The sequence below is a fragment of the Phoxinus phoxinus genome (genome assembly GCF_949152265.1).
Source record: "Phoxinus phoxinus genome assembly, chromosome: 2".
Classification (NCBI taxonomy): Eukaryota; Metazoa; Chordata; class Actinopteri; order Cypriniformes; family Leuciscidae; genus Phoxinus; species Phoxinus phoxinus.
In genome coordinates this window covers 15,210,896-15,228,359 of record NC_136877.1, presented here as the reverse complement: position 1 = coordinate 15,228,359, position 17,464 = coordinate 15,210,896, and the positions used below count along the sequence as shown (strand labels likewise).

The 17,464-nt window shown below is 37.6% G+C and overlaps 1 protein-coding gene across 4 annotated transcripts in view; it reads left to right on the top strand.

Moving 5' to 3' along the window:
- The first annotated feature begins 99 nt into the window (after positions 1-99).
- The window catches only part of dennd4c (DENN/MADD domain containing 4C), a 71,152-nt gene continuing 53,787 nt past the window's right edge, over positions 100-17,464 (top strand). For 3 of the 4 annotated variants that reach the window (XM_079599709.1, XM_079599707.1, XM_079599706.1), the window contains exon 1: positions 102-277. In XM_079599709.1, the coding sequence (XP_079455835.1) occupies positions 275-277 (3 nt within the window). In that variant the 5' untranslated portion in view covers positions 102-274. Of the gene's footprint in view, positions 312-17,464 lie in introns of all 4 variants that reach the window. The other variant, XM_079599708.1, reaches the window with a different exon arrangement.

The following is a 17,464-nucleotide window of genomic DNA, read 5'->3' as shown; positions in this document are numbered from 1 at the left end:
TCTAGAGCTGTGGCATTAATGAGTCTGCAGGGCGGAAGACAGAAATGTGTAGCAGCGAGTCACTCATGGGCGGGTTCACCCGCCTCCAGCAGTCAGTCCGAGAAACCCGAGAGCGCACCAAAGTAACAAACACAAACATGGCGCCTACTTGCTGCCGTACAGGCTAGGATTGTACAGAAACAAAGTTCCAAGGAATAAACAACGCGCTCACTGGGTGGACGTTTTATTCTCGCTCGAGACGGAGTGGACGGCCTGAAAGTTGCAACTTGCCTACATGGTAAAGTGTTTTCCTACAGTGCTCTGAACGGCTGGTACGTACTGTTGCGTTTGAAGTTGCTGCATGAAGACAATCGCATTAAGTTGTTTCATATTCTCCGGCTGGTAGTTTCGGAATGACATGTATGTGTTATTTTCGCTGTCGTTCTTTTTTAGGCTTGTTTATTTCCACGAGTCGGTCGACATTTCTTGTTAAAACACAGACTTTCGTTTGTCTTTTATTGCCTTTTTATGGTGTCTGTGAAGTTGTTCGATCTCGTGAAGATGCAACAGTTGGACACCGGAGCTCGTTCACAGGCCTCGTTAGGAGAGATACTGGCTGGCTGTATCAAAATCTAGTGTACTGTCTATCTAGATAACATTTTTCGGGCTGAAATTACACGCACATGATGTCTGAAAGACAGTTCCCTATTTTTTTTAGATGGCTGTGTTGTCTGAAATAAAGCGTGTAACGTTAGGTGCTGTAGGGTGTGTCAGGTCAGCGTGCAGGTATACTGCACTTACATCCGCCTGTTTAAGATGAATAAGCCAATTCACGTGTGTGTGTGAGTGTGAGAGAGTGAAAATGATACAAAAATACGCATTAGATCTAGGCTACATTCAACCTGTCTACATTTTTTTTAAATCATAAAATATAGTATAATGTAGGCAGGAAGATTTTTGGGACATTTATGACACCCCCTTGTTTCACGGAAAGTTCCAGACTAAAATGCATGTTTGAAGTGTTTTAACTGAAAGCAACTTGCACTGACATAAGATAACACCAGTAGGCTAATGTAGCTACTTTTCTAAGGCACGTTTATAAAAACTATTTAAATGCCCTTAATGAACTAAGGCCCATTCCTAGCTTAGTCTAAGTCCTGCCATTGAAACCATCTCAGTTTGGCCTCGAGACCTGGTTAAGGTGTACGAACATGCCATTTTTTTTTTATTATGCTTGGATTTAAAGGAGACATTGTATTACACGTGAGTCCTCTATAACAGAGATGGAAATTTGTATTTGGTATGTTTACAGATCAAAATTTTAGTGCCACAGCTATATTCATATTTGTACTCTATGCATATGGGTGGTTGACATGTCAGGCAGTGACACAATGTGACAAAACTGTTAAACATCAAAACACAATTTTTTTATTTTTACAGTTATAAATAATAGGCCTACATGCTGTGCAGAAATGATAACAATGAAAACTAGTTACAGCATTGTCTTCTATATACACCATGTATTTGGTGTATTTTTTTTAAAGAAAAGTGTTATTTGCCAACTGACAATATGCTAATTCAAGGATACGAGTTTGTTGTTTTCAAACGTTTATTGTGTTTAGAGGGAGATGCTTGTATAAGAAGCTTGTGAAGGCCAGATGTCACTGAGTGATTCAGTGATTGATCAATAGCTGTAGTGAGTGACCTTGACTGTCTGTATTTACCCATTGTCTGTGCAGCGGGTCTCTGTTCATTAAACTGAATTAGGATCACTAGGTTAAAGTTTTTGCGTGTGCCTCCATGTTTGTGTGCATGTGTGCTGACCTTGCTGTCCTCAGGAGCGGTTACAGGTAACCGTGAGGCATTGTGGGTATGACATAAGACAGGCCATGTGGCAAGAGGGCAGGGCTGCTCAAATGAAAGGGAAACACAAAACCACACGATAATACTGTCACTGTGCTGTGCTCGCTCTCCTTTTAGCTTGAAAAGGCTTTTAGAAGTGAAATCAATTATGTCACGTGAGTTGTTATGTTTTACGTGCCAAAGGCACTTCGGTCAATAAAAGCATGCTTTTTGTTGGGTCATGATAGCGATACTAAACGATGCTTGACACAGAAGAAATGTTTGGATCATGGTAACAAAGCCTTTTTTGTATTGTGAGTCGTGACATTGTTATCATGGCACTTAAGGACAATTCCCACTAAATTATCTTTACTGTAATGCAGATTTATAAATGTACAATTAAAATGGTCCTGTTCTGACATACTCACAGTGAGTATACAAATGGCAAACATTTTTTGACACATAAAAAAATCGCTTTTTACAGTACAGATTGTCTCAAAGCAGCTTTACAATGATAACAGGAAAATAATGCAGCAAAGTTTGTGTCTAGAAAAAAATAACGTCATAGACCAGCTTAAGTAAGTTTAGTGATGGTTAATTTTTGTTGTAAAAAAAGTTATTAATTTAGTTCATTTATATACACAGCCTCTCTGGAGAATGTCATGACCGTGATGTCATCATCGTCCAGCTCAGTTGTCATATAATGGTGTCAAAGCATGCAGATCAATAATATTGTTGAATATTAAATAAAATGCAATCCAAGCTAAATTAACTCTTTTTCCACTTTTAATGTAATATTGAAACCAACCAAATTCTTTCAACTAACCAATAAACAGTTTTATAATAGGACTTGTTACTCTGTTTGGAATTAAATTGCACAAATGATGCACCACAATGACATTCCAAGAACAGGGCAGGGGGTACCTCAAATGTAAAAACAAACAAAACAAATCTAAATCTTATCAAGGAGGCTGGTAAGAGAGTGACTGTAGCATTAAATGAGCTGCAAGAATGTCTGGCAAGTAGGCTACTGGTCATGTGCTGCACGTGACAATAATCCTGTTTTCTATAGGCTATATGTCAGGGCTATGGGGTAAGGTTGCCAAACAGAAACCATCCTGAAGACACTTATGTTTTGCAAGACACTCCCCTTTTTTTTTCTTTTTTTTTTGGGCCAATATTTTTTTTTGGGCCCATATTTAATGCAAATAGACAAAAAGTTTTATGTAGCTCACTTAAAGGGTTAGTTCACCCAAAAATGTTGCTCCCCTCATGTTGTTCCAACCCCGTAAGACTTTCATTCATCTTCGGAACACAAATTAAGATATTTTTGATGAAATCTGAGAGCTGGTTCACTCCTTCATTGGCTGCAAGGTCATTTAATCTGCCGGCCCAGAAAAGTTAGTTAAGACATCGTTAAAATAGTCCAAGTGGCTCAACCTTAAGTTTATCAAGCGACGAGAATAACAAAACAAAAACAACGACTTTATTCAAGTATTAATTTTCTTCCGTGTGGGCCTTTGACGTGAGTTCACGAGAGCGCCACGACGCATGCGCGAGAACTGAGAAGATGGCGTTCACACGATCATTTGATGGGAAAGTGTGAAAGGTAGTCCATTAATTTTGCAGCATTGGTAAGGCACATTTACGTTTTCTCGTTGGTTTCTCACGATTCGGACATACAGGAAATGCACACTTTAGAACCATTTTAAACACTACATTGACCCATCCAGTTCATCTTCTCAGTTTATGTGTCGTGGAGCTCTCGTGAACTCACGTCAGAGGCCCACACGGAAGAAAATTAATTGTTGAATAAAGTTTTTTTTTGCGCACAAAAAGTATTCTCGTCGCTTGATAAATTTAAGGTTTAGACACTAGTCACTTGGACTATTTTAACGATGGCAATTTGTGTTGCATTGCATTACAAGTAACATGAGTTACATAATCAGATTTCTTTTTTTATTGATTACTGGTAAGAAAGGCATTAGCAAAAAACGATCACCTTCGGCCTTTCCGTAACAACGTCGAAAGCTCAGCCGAACAGCTGATCATAGCTGTACAGTAGGGATGTCAACGATTAATCGACGATCGATTAATTGTCGATAATACATTTAATCGATACAACTTCTCGATCACCGATAAGCAGGTTCATGCGTGCTGCTCAACCGCGAAACAAAGCGAGCTCGTTTTTAAAATGGGACCATTTTACACCTTCATTATGACTATAAGTTTGCGTGTTCATTCGCAGCCTTTTGTTTTGTGCAAATGTAAGTCGTAATATTGTGTTTATTTTGTGTATGCCTATCTATATCTGATTTATCTTATATTGGATGCATCCCTTGAATTAACGCTGTAGTGCACATGATCACCTTCAGCGCGCGCTGCTCAAACGGCACTGCACGACTAATAATGACTATTGGGAGGACTGTCATATTACATAACATTAGAGAACAATATTGTAATAAAACATTGTGCATTAATTGAGTTTAGTTGCCGTGTCGCGTTGCTCCAGGAAGAGCGCGGCCACAACATGAGTCATCCTGAATGAAGGGCACGTAACTTAGTTCAAGTTCACTTGTGCAATTCGCGTCATTTTGTGCAGAAATAATTTGTAATATTATGTTTATTTTGAATATATCTGATTAATCTCATATAGGATGCAGCGCAAGCAGAAATGCACGACTAATAATAACGATGAATAATTTGGGACTGACATATTACATAACATGAGAACACTATTGTATTAAATCGTTGTGAATGCATTGGGTTTAGTTGCCGTCTTCAGTGCGGTGTTCAGGGAGAGCACGTCCACAGTCACACATTCTGCACGCATCTGAGGCGGCGGTGGTGACGCGTTGAATTAGTAGTAGTCATTATATTTGATTATTAAATAATTAATTTAATTAAATTATCAATCACATCGAAACATTTTACAATCCTACTAGCCCTTTATTTAGATTAAAAACCATTCTCATTCATTTGGTGAGGAACATCACGTTTTGAGCAGGATTTGCCGACCCTGTCGTGCTGTTGGCCGTGCCACTGGTGGCCTGTATACAGTATTTCAGTCATTTCAAACGTGGTTTATCATTTAGACTAGATATTGTTATATTAAGCAACACTTCAAAATAATTTTATTTGAAACTAGACTTCTGAAAATGTTACTATAAATTACAGCAACACCTCCCATCTTTGCCTTTCAGACGAGGTTCATTTTCATTTAAAGTAATGTAATCGTTTGGTTTTAGCAGGTTTCTGTCAAACACAGCACATCTAGGTTATAATCTGAAATCATATCATTAACAATAAGTGCCTTTGAAGTAAGGGATTGAATATTCAGCAACCCAAGCTTTATCATTTGTTCATTTGTATTATATCCGTTTTTATTTGTTGAACATCAATTACATTTTTTACCCTTAGATGGGTTTGGAAGTTTTTTGTATTTCCTAATTCGGGGAACAGACACAGTCTCTATATGATGATATCTAGGTGAAAGAGTCTCTATGTGATGGGATTTATCTGAATTCAGTGACGTGAGACAGATATCAGATGGTCGGCTTAGCCAGTTTCCTGACTAGATTTTAAATTGTTTCACTTCAATGAAACGTTCGATTTTTGTGAGTTTTTGCATTATTGCATTTGCATAAATCATGGCCAAACCATCTCCATACTGTAAGTGATTTCTGCACAACCTTTCCTTTACAGGCTTTCGTCACTCTTGTCAAACATATCCCGATCTCTGCAGATGTGCTCTCGGCAGATCCTCAAGCAATGCCAAGTCTGTCATTCTCAAAACCAGTTCAAACACTATAAACACCTTTTATACAGACCCCGATTATAGATCTCTCATTAGGGAGCTGTATGTGTAAATCTGCATTATTCAAAGAAACCTTGCAGCTGAAACTATAACGCAGTCAGTTTTTTTTAATCTTTCATTTTATATGATGAAGTATATTTAAGATTAAATTAAATTGTATTATTTATTAATTTAATTGTATAATTTATATAATCTTATATTAAAAATAATAATATAATATAATTATAGTTGTTAAGATTAAATATAACAACACTATTATAAGACTGCATAGAGAACGTGCTATTTTGCGTATGTGTGGTTTCAGTTTTTTTTCAGACATTTAAAATAAATTTTAGCACAAACGTTTTTGATGAATCATGATTCGTGCATACGCGTGCTTGGTGAATTAGACCCACTGTTCTTCCACAACATTTGATAAAGTTTGACTTTGCAGACATCTAAATCTATTTTTATTCCAAGTGATCCTATTTTAGTATCACTCCCTTCACTAACATTCGTCAGTGTGTGGTTGTGGGCCAATTACCTCTTATATGTCAAAAGATCAAGAAAAAAAAAGAATTTCTCAATTCAGGACCCCTTTAACTGCACTTTACCAGCTCATTGTTGTGGGTTGTACTCTTTTCTGTCCAGAGCATGGAGCTCAGATGTCATTCATCGGTCTTATGATAGAAGGGTGGTGTCTCTTAGTCAGACAGTGTGGAACTTTATACTACTTCTCATGTTCCTGTCTCTGCAGGAGTGTGTTAGTGGATCTCATGGAAAGGCTTGTTGAGTTAGATTTAGGTAATACAATTACATTTAAATTGAAGAAAGTTTTCTCTTTAAAAAAAACCCTGATCTCTAGTTTTGTAGGAATATCAATTCGTTCTGAATTTAAACTAGACCATCACACTGAATAAGTGCTTGCCTATCTTTGCCTATATCATGATAGTGTACGCCTATCATGTTTTCCTATGCTTCTTTGATGAAGTCACTCTGTTTTAATAAATTATACTATCATCACACATTTTAATGCATTTTAGCTTTTTTTACCAAACATTGGTTATTGATAGTTTTTTTTTCTTGCATACAAAAAGAAATAACCACATTCTAACCTACTTATTAATTAGAAATTAATGTTTTTGCAGCTTCAAATAAGAGTCTTATCTAGCGAAACGATCGGTCATTTAAAAAAAAAAAAAAAAATTATATACTTTTTAACCACAAATGCCCGTTGTGTACCATCTCTGAGATGCGCCACACATTGCGTCATTACGTTGGAAAGGTCACGTGTTGCGCCATCTGTCTAAGTTCTTTGTCTGTGTACGGTTCAAAGGTAGGGAAGGGCGAAAAACTCCATTTCATTTTGGAGTCCGACATCTTTGTTTTCATTTATTATAATTTTTTTACAACTTTTTTCATAACCTGAAAAATCCTGGAATGTTTTCCTCTAAAACCTTAATTTCTTTTCGACTGAAGAAAGAAAGACATGGACATCTTGGATGACTTGGGGATGAGTAAATTATCAGGAACATTTTATTTGAAAGTGAACTAAACCTTTAATTTCTAAGGCCTCTAAATTATCAACATGGTCAAAACATTCCTGAAAAACCGGTTGCACACATTTATTAGTAAGTAAGGGTGTCATGTGTAACCTGACTTTACCCTGACTTCTGCTTTTATTGTTGGGGGGATTTTCTGCAGACCTTAACATGGTTTAGTGTACTTGGTAGCGTCTGGAGTTTGTTATTGTTTTACTCTTCTAAGAGAGATGGTGTGAACTGTGAACAGTTCCAACATTGACCGGTGCCTGACAGACATATCTAGCTTGTCATGAGGCTCTCCTTGTGTCATTTCAAGTGGGGTGAGATCACTGCACTTACATTAGTCAACAGACATTTGAGGGTTTGTTAAGAGACCACTTAAGTTCCCATTGATGGGGAAAATATTCTTACTGAATATTAAAAAGGATACTGTATTACTATGATAAAAGCAATAACATTATTATAACCCCTTATGTACCCCTTATGACATATGTACTGCTTTTATTTCTAAATAGGCTATTAACAAACTTGCTTACCATGTCATTAACTATCTTCTATTCCGATTCTCAAATTCGTGTAAAGCCGCCTTTCCACTGCACATGACAAACGACAGCCATCGGACCAGAAATCATTCATTTCCAATGGAGAGTCGTATGGGAGCTGCGGGGAGTTCCGATCGTATGCGGAAAATTCGCATCCGATTTGAGTTTTGGATCCGTTGAAATATCTGAACTTCTGTGGCTAGTCGACCGTATGCGGCTGGTCGACCGGATGTGATATTCTAATCAAAACTATCAGATTCAACGCGAAGCTACCAATATTGAGTTTGTTTTGTCGTTTAAAAACCTTTTGAAATGATCTTGATCTGTAACGTGAGATGGGCGCCGCCATGTTTGTTTGGGCCTCAGTTTAGAGATTCCGGTCTGTTGGATTTATTACAGCACGTGAATTCATCAGTTTCTCCCGAAATACATGAAAGTAAGTGGCCAGTGAACTGGGAGAAGAATAGAGTAAACTTTATGGTTACTTACTGTGTATCTGATATGAATAAAACACGTCTGCAAATATATTTGAATGGATTGTTATTGCTGCTTCCATAGACAGCTTTGTGTATTTTACAAACTATAAATGCTTTGTTTTGCTTTAAATTATATGTATTTAAATGTCTGAAACCTAAAATAAACATTATGTGGTTAAAAACACTGAATAGTTGCGATATATGACAAGCACTGAGCGCGTCTGACTTTGGCTCGGCGCCAGCCATAGCACGAAAGCCCAGTTTGAATCTGGCAGTTATGTCACGTCACTGTACATTCGCTCCTTAGTGGTCAGCTGCTGCAGAGCGTACCACAATCGAAATAGCTGATGAGATGTAGAGGAAAATATCTAGTGGAAAATGAGTTACATTACCCGCCCCCCCCATCCTTCCCGATGTCATCGCCCATCGCGATGTTTCACTGTAGACATCGTCTGATGCCAAATTGGTAGACATCGCCCAACCCTAACCCTGCCCAAATTGAAATGGCTTTGGCTCTTCAACCCTTTGTTCTACAGGCATACTCCTAATCTCATTTAAAAGTAGACACCTGACCTGACAGTTGCAGCACACATTGAAAACATTCCAGAACATAGTTTTCAAGTTTTTTTTTTTCATAATTCACAATGTATGTACAGTGGATTTTTTTTTTTTTTTCAATACAGAGCCCAGGAAGTCTCGGAAAAAAAGACCTGCAAACCCGTGGCCACAGTTTTGCAATTCGTCCCATCAGTTTATAAACTGTACTCACAGGGGTGGTTTCCCAACAGGGTTTAAGCCAGAAGTAGACCTTAAGTCTGGAATAGTTAATCATGGTTTAAAAAATGGCTTTCTGAAACACAGATTACGTTCAGATTACTAACACCTGGACTATGAATTCCTGAACTAAAACAAACTAGATTAATTTAAAACCCAACAGTGATAATCTGAATTAGCATGACCAAGGTTGCCTATAAAACACTGTATGAACCATAGGTTTTCTACATCACCCTCTTGTGCCACCAACAGTTCAAAGTTTCACTCATGTTTGTGCTACACATTTTTTAATCATGAGGCCTAAGCTGTGTCCAAACCTCTCCCTATCCACTATATAGTGTAATATATCAGGTGTCGGGTTGTCAGGTGCCATTTTGAAGTGTCCGATTTCTGAGGGAACGACATCATTCCCTACATTCATTCACTACTTTATACCCACAATCCTCTCTGAATTCGAGTGTACATTCGATGATCACTTGCTGAAGCACTATATGTCCCAAAATCCAATGCGGAGAGGACTGAGTGCGCGTGAAAGTGTGGGAGCGAGTGAGTTTAAACCAGAGATTACTTTACAGCTTTCTTATTTCTGCTTTAACTTTTATTTCATGCTAGTTTTTCTACCTTTTTTATTAATCATTACTTGAATAAAACATATTAAAATATAGAGACAATATTATAAAGATGAATTTTAAAATTAAATGAAATTATATTAATAAGGTAAATTATTTAGGTATATTATTTTTATTATTAAAATATATTATTTAGGGATTAACTCAATTTAATGTGTTTTACTAACAGCCTGGTGTTTTAATAATTTGGCATTGTTGTTAACTCATTAAATACAAATATTCGTTAATTATCTGTAGGTAGCGTATTCATTCGAATGTAATCATAACGGTCGTCTGAGGGCGCTCAACGATCACGTCATCTGTGAGCGTGAGAGTTTCTAACAAACTAAAAAAAAACTTTACTTAAAGCAACAAATACATTAAATAATTTACCATTGTTAATGTTTATTTTTGTTTGCAATTTTTTATAGTATTTAATGATTATACACATTAAGCACCATGATAAACCAATTATACAATTGATGAAACTACAAAGCTCAGCTGGCACAGAGGTATATTACAAAACAAAGTCATTATGATTATTATTGTTATTAATATTATTTTAACATGTAAGATAAAAGTAGTTTTATTACTACGTGTGACAAAGTCGTTTCTCCGATGAACAGTGTAGGCCTATTCAGTGTCCGATGCACGTCAGTGTCCGAATTCACTAATTTCCTTCACTCCTTGCAGATATACACTCAAATGCCATACACTATAGGATTAGTGAATGAGTGAGCGGTTTCGGACACAGTTCTAGACAAAAATCTAAATTCTAATCAAAAACGATATTTTCTGCCATTTTGAATAATTTTTTTTTGATCATTGTAAAGCATGCGGGCAAAAAAGCTAACTTTTTTGACAGATCAGACCATTCTCATATAAGGCATCAGCAAATTTGATGAAGATCAAGCCAAAATGGTTGTGAGGCTGTATCACCATAACACTTTGGCGTAATGATACGAAACTTGGTACTACTTATCATCACAAGCATGACCTGAGAGTACTTGCACAGTTTCATCACAGCACCAATTGGCATGCAGTGTCTTTGCTATTATAGTCCATGATGACATTTGTTTCTTGAGAAACATGGCTCACATTTTGATTGCAAGATGTCAAAAATAATCTGTGGCTGTATCTCTACAGTGCTTTATAAAAATTTTTTAAATGTTTTTTGGCTTAAATTAATATATTTTAATCTCATTGATCAGACACTTAGTTTATTGAAGCACTTTTCCGAATGTCTTCCTTTGTCTTGTGATTCCTTTCTCATACAAATTTGCATGTTCAGTTTAGTCTATGACGCATTCTCATTACCGCTGCTAATGGTGGTAGTGTTTCTGCATTGTGCGTTGTTGTTTTTTGTGTCATTCCCCTCAGGCCTAGCCGTAGTGAATCAAACTGCTTTATTCTTGGGCCTATTCTGGGATTAGCCAAGTGAATTGAGAAAGGCTGTGCAAGACACAAGGCTACCGGGCGTCTGTCCACCCCTCCTCCTTTGTCCTTCATCCAGAGAAGTTTCCCTCCTGCACAAAACGCTCAGGGGAACTGTGGGGGTGATCATGGGGACCTGTAACAGGGTACACAGTATGTAGTTTTTTGTAAACAACTTTTGGTCACACTTTAGTTTAGGGTCCAATTCTCACTATCAACTAGCTATTAACTATGACTTTTGCATAAATAAACTCCTAATTACTGATTATTAATAGGTAGTAAGGTAGTTGTTAAATTTTGGGTAGGATTAAGGGATGTAGAATATGGTCAGAATACGGCGTTAATATATGTGCTTTATAAGTACTAATAAACAGACAGTGTCCTAGTATGGCAATATCATTTAATAAGCAACTAGTTAATTAATTGTCATTAATTGTCGGGTTCAGGTCTGGGGACTGGGTTGGCCATTGCAGATGCTTTGTATTTGATCGAGTCCATGATGCCATGTATCTGAACAAGATGTCCAGGACCTCATTTTCATTTTACACATGGAGTACTTCTTTATCCCTGTGTGCACCAAAACCATCCCATAGTGTCAGTTACTTTTCAAATGTTCTATGGACAAAAATTATGAAAAAAAAGAGCTTTTTGCCAGCAAATACTTAATATGGGTTAGGTGTAGACCCAGACATAAACCTTATAGAAAATGAGTGTGCTGAACTGAAGAGAAGAAGCACCAACATGGATCTGGGAATCTGAAGGATCTGGAGAGATTCTGTATGGAGGAATGCTCTCTGATCTCTTGTCAGGTGTTCTCCAAACTCATTATAGAAGACTCAGAGCCGTTATCTTCAATATTTAATAATGTGACCAGCACTGTAGATTTAGAGGTGGAGCTAGACAAACGAGAACGGTTGCTTGAAATGGTGAAGTACTGGATTTTAAAATGGGGTCTACTCTTCACTTCTGTCATTACAAGTTTTACAAGTCTCTGGACTTGTATCAAAAGTTCTTGAATCAAGTTGTGGCCGGTGCCATCGCCAGGAAATGTGACCTTGTTTTTATTTTCAGAAACAAAAGGGGGCTTGGCTGTCCACTGTGAAGAAGGAAGACTTAGTGGAAAATATTAAGCAATGTGTAACAAATAAGGCAGAAAGCACTTCATGTTTCCCAACTGCCAATACAAACATCCCAGCCAATGAAAAATGTGTGAATATGGGGTAATTTTGTTATATATTTGTCACAATATTATTTTTTCACTCGTTTTTTTAATATTTTCTTTGACCATTTTTAGTCATGGCATATTATTTATTATTATTTATTAGGGGTGTAACGATACCTTCATTTCACGATTCGATATATATCACGATACTGAACTCACGATACGATATTATTGCGATACTCCCAAGACATATGATAAAAGGTTAACAAAAAATGTACTGTTGATTAAAATCCTAACTTTGATATTACATTGTGGGTTTAAATCAACAGGTTTGGACTTGGTGCTTGTAATTCAAGGACAATGGTGACACCAGAATAAAAATATTCATGATTCTGAAGCTGACCATTGCATTATTATACATTATAATCAACATTATATAGTAGTTTAATGTAGTACTGACACTAAAACTCTGAAAACATGATTTTTTTCTTATACAGTAATTTCTATTTTGGGTGAACTATCCACGATACATATTGTCACTATCCACGATACGTACGTATTGTTGCATTTTTGTATTGCGATATATTGTGGCACGATATATTGTTACACCCCTATTATTTATTTATTTTTACTGAGAAATGCATGCATGTTGCCATCTTGGGAGACTTTTGTACAGCAAAATCAGCTTTGCTACTAAATAGTTTGAGGGTACAGAAAAAAATGCATATACATTTACAGGTTTTTCTTTTGCAGTATTTAATAATACTGCATTCATACTGCATTGAGTGCATTCAGAGATATCTAACAAAGGTGCCGTCACCTGATTCTACTGGTCTGTGAATCTCAGAGAAACCAGTTGTGAAATTAGGAGGGGCTTTTTTCCTAGAGAATTCACATGACATTGAATTACAGTTTTAAAGAAAGGAACAAAAGGGGGTTGTAATACACAGCCTTGTTTTGTAACGTTTTATTGTATTACTGTAGGCTGAAGTATGTTTTATGTTACCACGACTTGACTTTTTAGTCTAATATGCTATGGTCTGGTTCTAATTAATTTCAGTGTTGGACAAGAGAAATATGTAATCTCCCTATAGCAACCTATTAAACCAAACGATTTACGGCAGTTAGCCTATGTCTCGACAATACAATTCAAGGTACTTTTTTTTTGGGATGTCTTGGGGAGTTTTCATTTGAGGATGCCTTTTGCACTGATTTTTTTCTTTTCCTGTCTGCAAGGGCGCATTATCAATACCCCTAGTGCATTTAGACAACAAGTCTGGGGAAAAAAAGTAGCTTAAATTATTGTTGGGGAAATTTTTAGTGCCGCTTTCTGGCAGTAGGTATCGGGGTAAACTCTGCATGGTTTCTTTCAAAGGCAAAGTGGTGGACAAAACTTTATGAATCACAAGAAGTGCCTGCATTTGTTCGTTTTACTTTGGTCAAGAATATCACTGGTTTAAAACCAAACCAAAACAGCTGTGGCATCCATGTACCTTGCTTACAGCCACAAGATCCCCCAAAAAACAAACACTTTTTCAGTCATTGTGTGTATAAAATATAGGAGTCACTTTCGTACTAGCAGAGATTTCATTTTGGGTATAGGCCTACATTGCACATTTAAATGTTTAATTTCCAAAACATTGAAGTGATTTGTACATTAACCTTTAGAGTTTATTGCTATGGCAACAGTAGTGTTTACATATCCTTTGTGTGAAAGAGGATTTTGTGTCCTCCTGAACGGAATAACAATTCAGATGTTTTCATTGCAGTTTTTTTAAAAGATGGTTTGTGACATGTGCTCTGACAAATACATTTGCTTTGTTGGCAACAATTAGGGTGTAACAGATTGAGAGACTCTGAGAAGAACAACACTACAAAATAAGAGTACTTGGTGAATTGTGTGGAAGGTGAGGGAGAGATAGTTGGTAGGGCTGTGCCGGTAAATTTGACAACCGCACCACCGCGTTGTAAAGCGCCACCGCGGTGGCTGATTAGCACCGGCGGTGGTCCGCCAAAACACATTTTTTGTATGTGAATGCTGTTTTACATGTATATTATGACACGAGTGAAGCACAGCTTTGTTCACAAAAGAAATAAAAGGTTAGCAATTAAATGTTACATCGCAGCCATGGAAACGTTTGAATTCATGACGAATGAGAGAGTTTTGCGTGAGCCCATAAATTTAAGCTTTGTTGGCTTTGAATTCTTTTCAAAGAATGTTTTCCTCAAAAACCTTAATTTCTTTTCGACTGAAGAAAGAAAGACATGGATATCTTGGATGACTTGGGGGTGAGTAAATTACCAGGAATTTTTTTTTTTTAAAGTGAACTAATCCTTTAAAGGGATACGTCAGCAATTAAGCATTAAGCTTTGTATCAGTAGAAACCATAGTCAGTATATAAACTGGACACAGCGACCCCATAGGTTTCAACGGAGAGAAGTGAAGTCAATTAGAAGCACTCACTTCCTGATCGCCAGGCGAACTGCGCAGGCTCAAACTGAGCTTGACGACGTAGATGTGACGTGAGCAACCTGTAGGTCTTCTAGTAGCTGTGCCGAGAGAAATCTGAATCATTCCCTTCCGAATCTCGCAGAGACGGAGAGCGTGAGCATTAGCTGTCCATGAGCTAGCAGCGGGAGCAACTTTATCACTCTCTATGGGCTTCTTCCCTTGACTTTATGCCTCCACGTCCTCCCGATTGCTTGCGAGCTTCTCTGCCTGTCCATACGGTAATTTCTCGACTTGTGCGACAGAGTCACGCGGGTATGACGCAATCGTTAGCCTAATTTTACAAAAACTGCTTCTACGGGGCCATAACGTAAGATACAAGGTAATGGAGCCTTTTATACATTTTCGTGTTTCTTTAGAAATAAACAATGGACAAACGGTGTCTTTAAACGCCTCAGATGTAAAGTTATTCACTGTCAAAGTGACGCCAAAATGAATGGGAGTCAATGGAATGCTAACAGCAGGTGGGGGTCCGCTAGCCAATGGCGGCGCCCGGGGATGCTTCAGTGTCTTCCGAAACACTGCCCCCCTGGTAGAAACCCAGTAGTATTTTCGAACAACCATGCTTCCGTCCCTCAGGTCCTCCTGAGACGAGAGATTTATGGTTTTTTTAATCTAGAAAATGAAGATTTTTGCGTCATCAGAGGATTTTATTAAAACAAATTTTTTTTTCTCTAGACGGAGGCTTTCCTGGCCAGAGGCAAAAAACGACAGCCAGTAGTAGGATCTAGTTCCACATGTTTTCAACCTGCCCATAGTGGGTGGGATTTCACTCACAGAACGTACAAATAGTGTCAGCCATCTTTTTTTTTTAGCTAAGCTAACAGGCTCTTGCTCTGTGGAGAAAGCTGAGTAGTGGGGGTGACCATACGTCCTCTTTTTCCTGGACATGTCCGGCCGGGACTGCCTGGGCTCTTCCTCCCGACCGCCAAGCAGGTCTTGCTCATCATCTCCACGAGCATCAGACCCGCGCACCAGACCAGACCTCGAGATCGCCCACAATGTATGGGACTCGGCTCCTGCTTTCCACAGTCGCCATTCACTACATTACATTATTTGATACTGACACGTACGTGCCAGCTTTGCAGGTCATGCATTCTGCTTCACGCGGATCCCGACCGAGACGAAAACACAGGAATTTTCTTAGCAATGCTAAAACGCACATCAACCGATCACTTGTTTTGTTTGTTTTCTTTTCACTACATTCAGATTCACTCCGGAATAACTTGTTCAGAAATGGTGACAAAACCCCCCAAAAAATGTAACTTAAAAAATAAAGTTTTTTTCGTTAAACGTCATTTAAATAAACGAATATTCGATTTTTATGAGCCCGAATATTAGAATGCAATATTTTTGACAAATGGCCATCCCTAGTTTGGAGACAATAGCCTACATTGCTTGCCATATTGTTTGGTACTATTATATCTAACCGGCTGCTATTCAACAATTCATGATGAATGATTACCATATCAAAGTTCAAATCACAGTATACAGCAATCACACTATTTGTCACAAAAAAAATGCCAAAATTGTGTAGCCCTGATGCGAAGTTTACAAATTCAGTATCGGATAGGAGCACCACAGGACTTTTTTAAATCTAGTTTTATTATGGCTGTGCCCTGAAGCATTGCGTTTAACCTCAGGATGCTTAGGGTAGGCTGTACCTGTAATTAGTGTCCTGTAAGCTACTTCTACATGGCAGGTCCATGTAACATCTCATTAGTGAGGTGACTTGAGTTTCTCTTGGATTGGAGATTATAAATTTAGTAAACCCTCTTGAGACGTGCTTCCTAAACTTCCGAAACTGTGCATCTTTTTCAAGGTAAGAATTTCACACATTTTTAAATACCGGTAGTTGGAAAATATACACATTTTCTTTATAAATATACTGATCTTTTTAGTGATATTTTGGAGTGCTTAAATGAGGTTCATAACATTTTAAAAAATGAAGAAAAGAAAAAAATACTTGCAGTTGTGTTGTTCAGTTTTACTTGCAGTTGCTAGGGTATTCTAGATGGCTGCTATGGTGTTTTGATCGGTTGCTGGTTGGAGTTAGGTTAGATTGGATGTTCTGGTTCACAAGGTTTGGGGTTTTAGGGGTGAGCCTTAGTACAGTAAGCGCTAATACGGTAAAACAGTGGCTTGTATACAGCCATTACAAGAACATTATAATACATAATTTTGTGCCCACAACAGTTTGGTATGGCTAAGAGTTCACATTATTTTTTACATAGTCTCAGCCTCATTGGCAGCAGTGCAGGTTGGCGTTACTCTCTCTAGACTTTGTGTATGATGCCAGTCACAGCAGGACTGAACTTATGCTTGGCAGATGGCAGTGCCTACTGTGCCATGCACTCAGTTTTTTTTCTATGCATATCCCAGAACAAAGCAACTCACTTTGTGGGAGGGCTGCTTGTTGGTACAAGGTTGTGTATTTTGTTTTGCGGGTCTTGGGTTCAGGTTTACTTAAAAATAAACCCTCTTTTTTTCCAAAAGAGGCAGACTTAAAGGAGTCATGAACTGATGAAGTTTCCCTTGATCTTTTACATAAAAGAAGTCATTTTACAAAAAAAAAACAAAAAACATACCATAACTTTCAGATCTCAAAACTAACTTGTTAGTCCAAAAACTTTTTTTTATTGAAACCAAGTTGCCAAACTAATTTCAAGTTATATTGAAAACAAAAAAACTACTAGAACAGGATCACTGGACTAAACATAAGGATCCTATTGCTAGGCAATTCCCTGTTTATTTTCAACTGTCTTAGTAGGGCTTTATTTGTTTGTTTCGTTCATTCG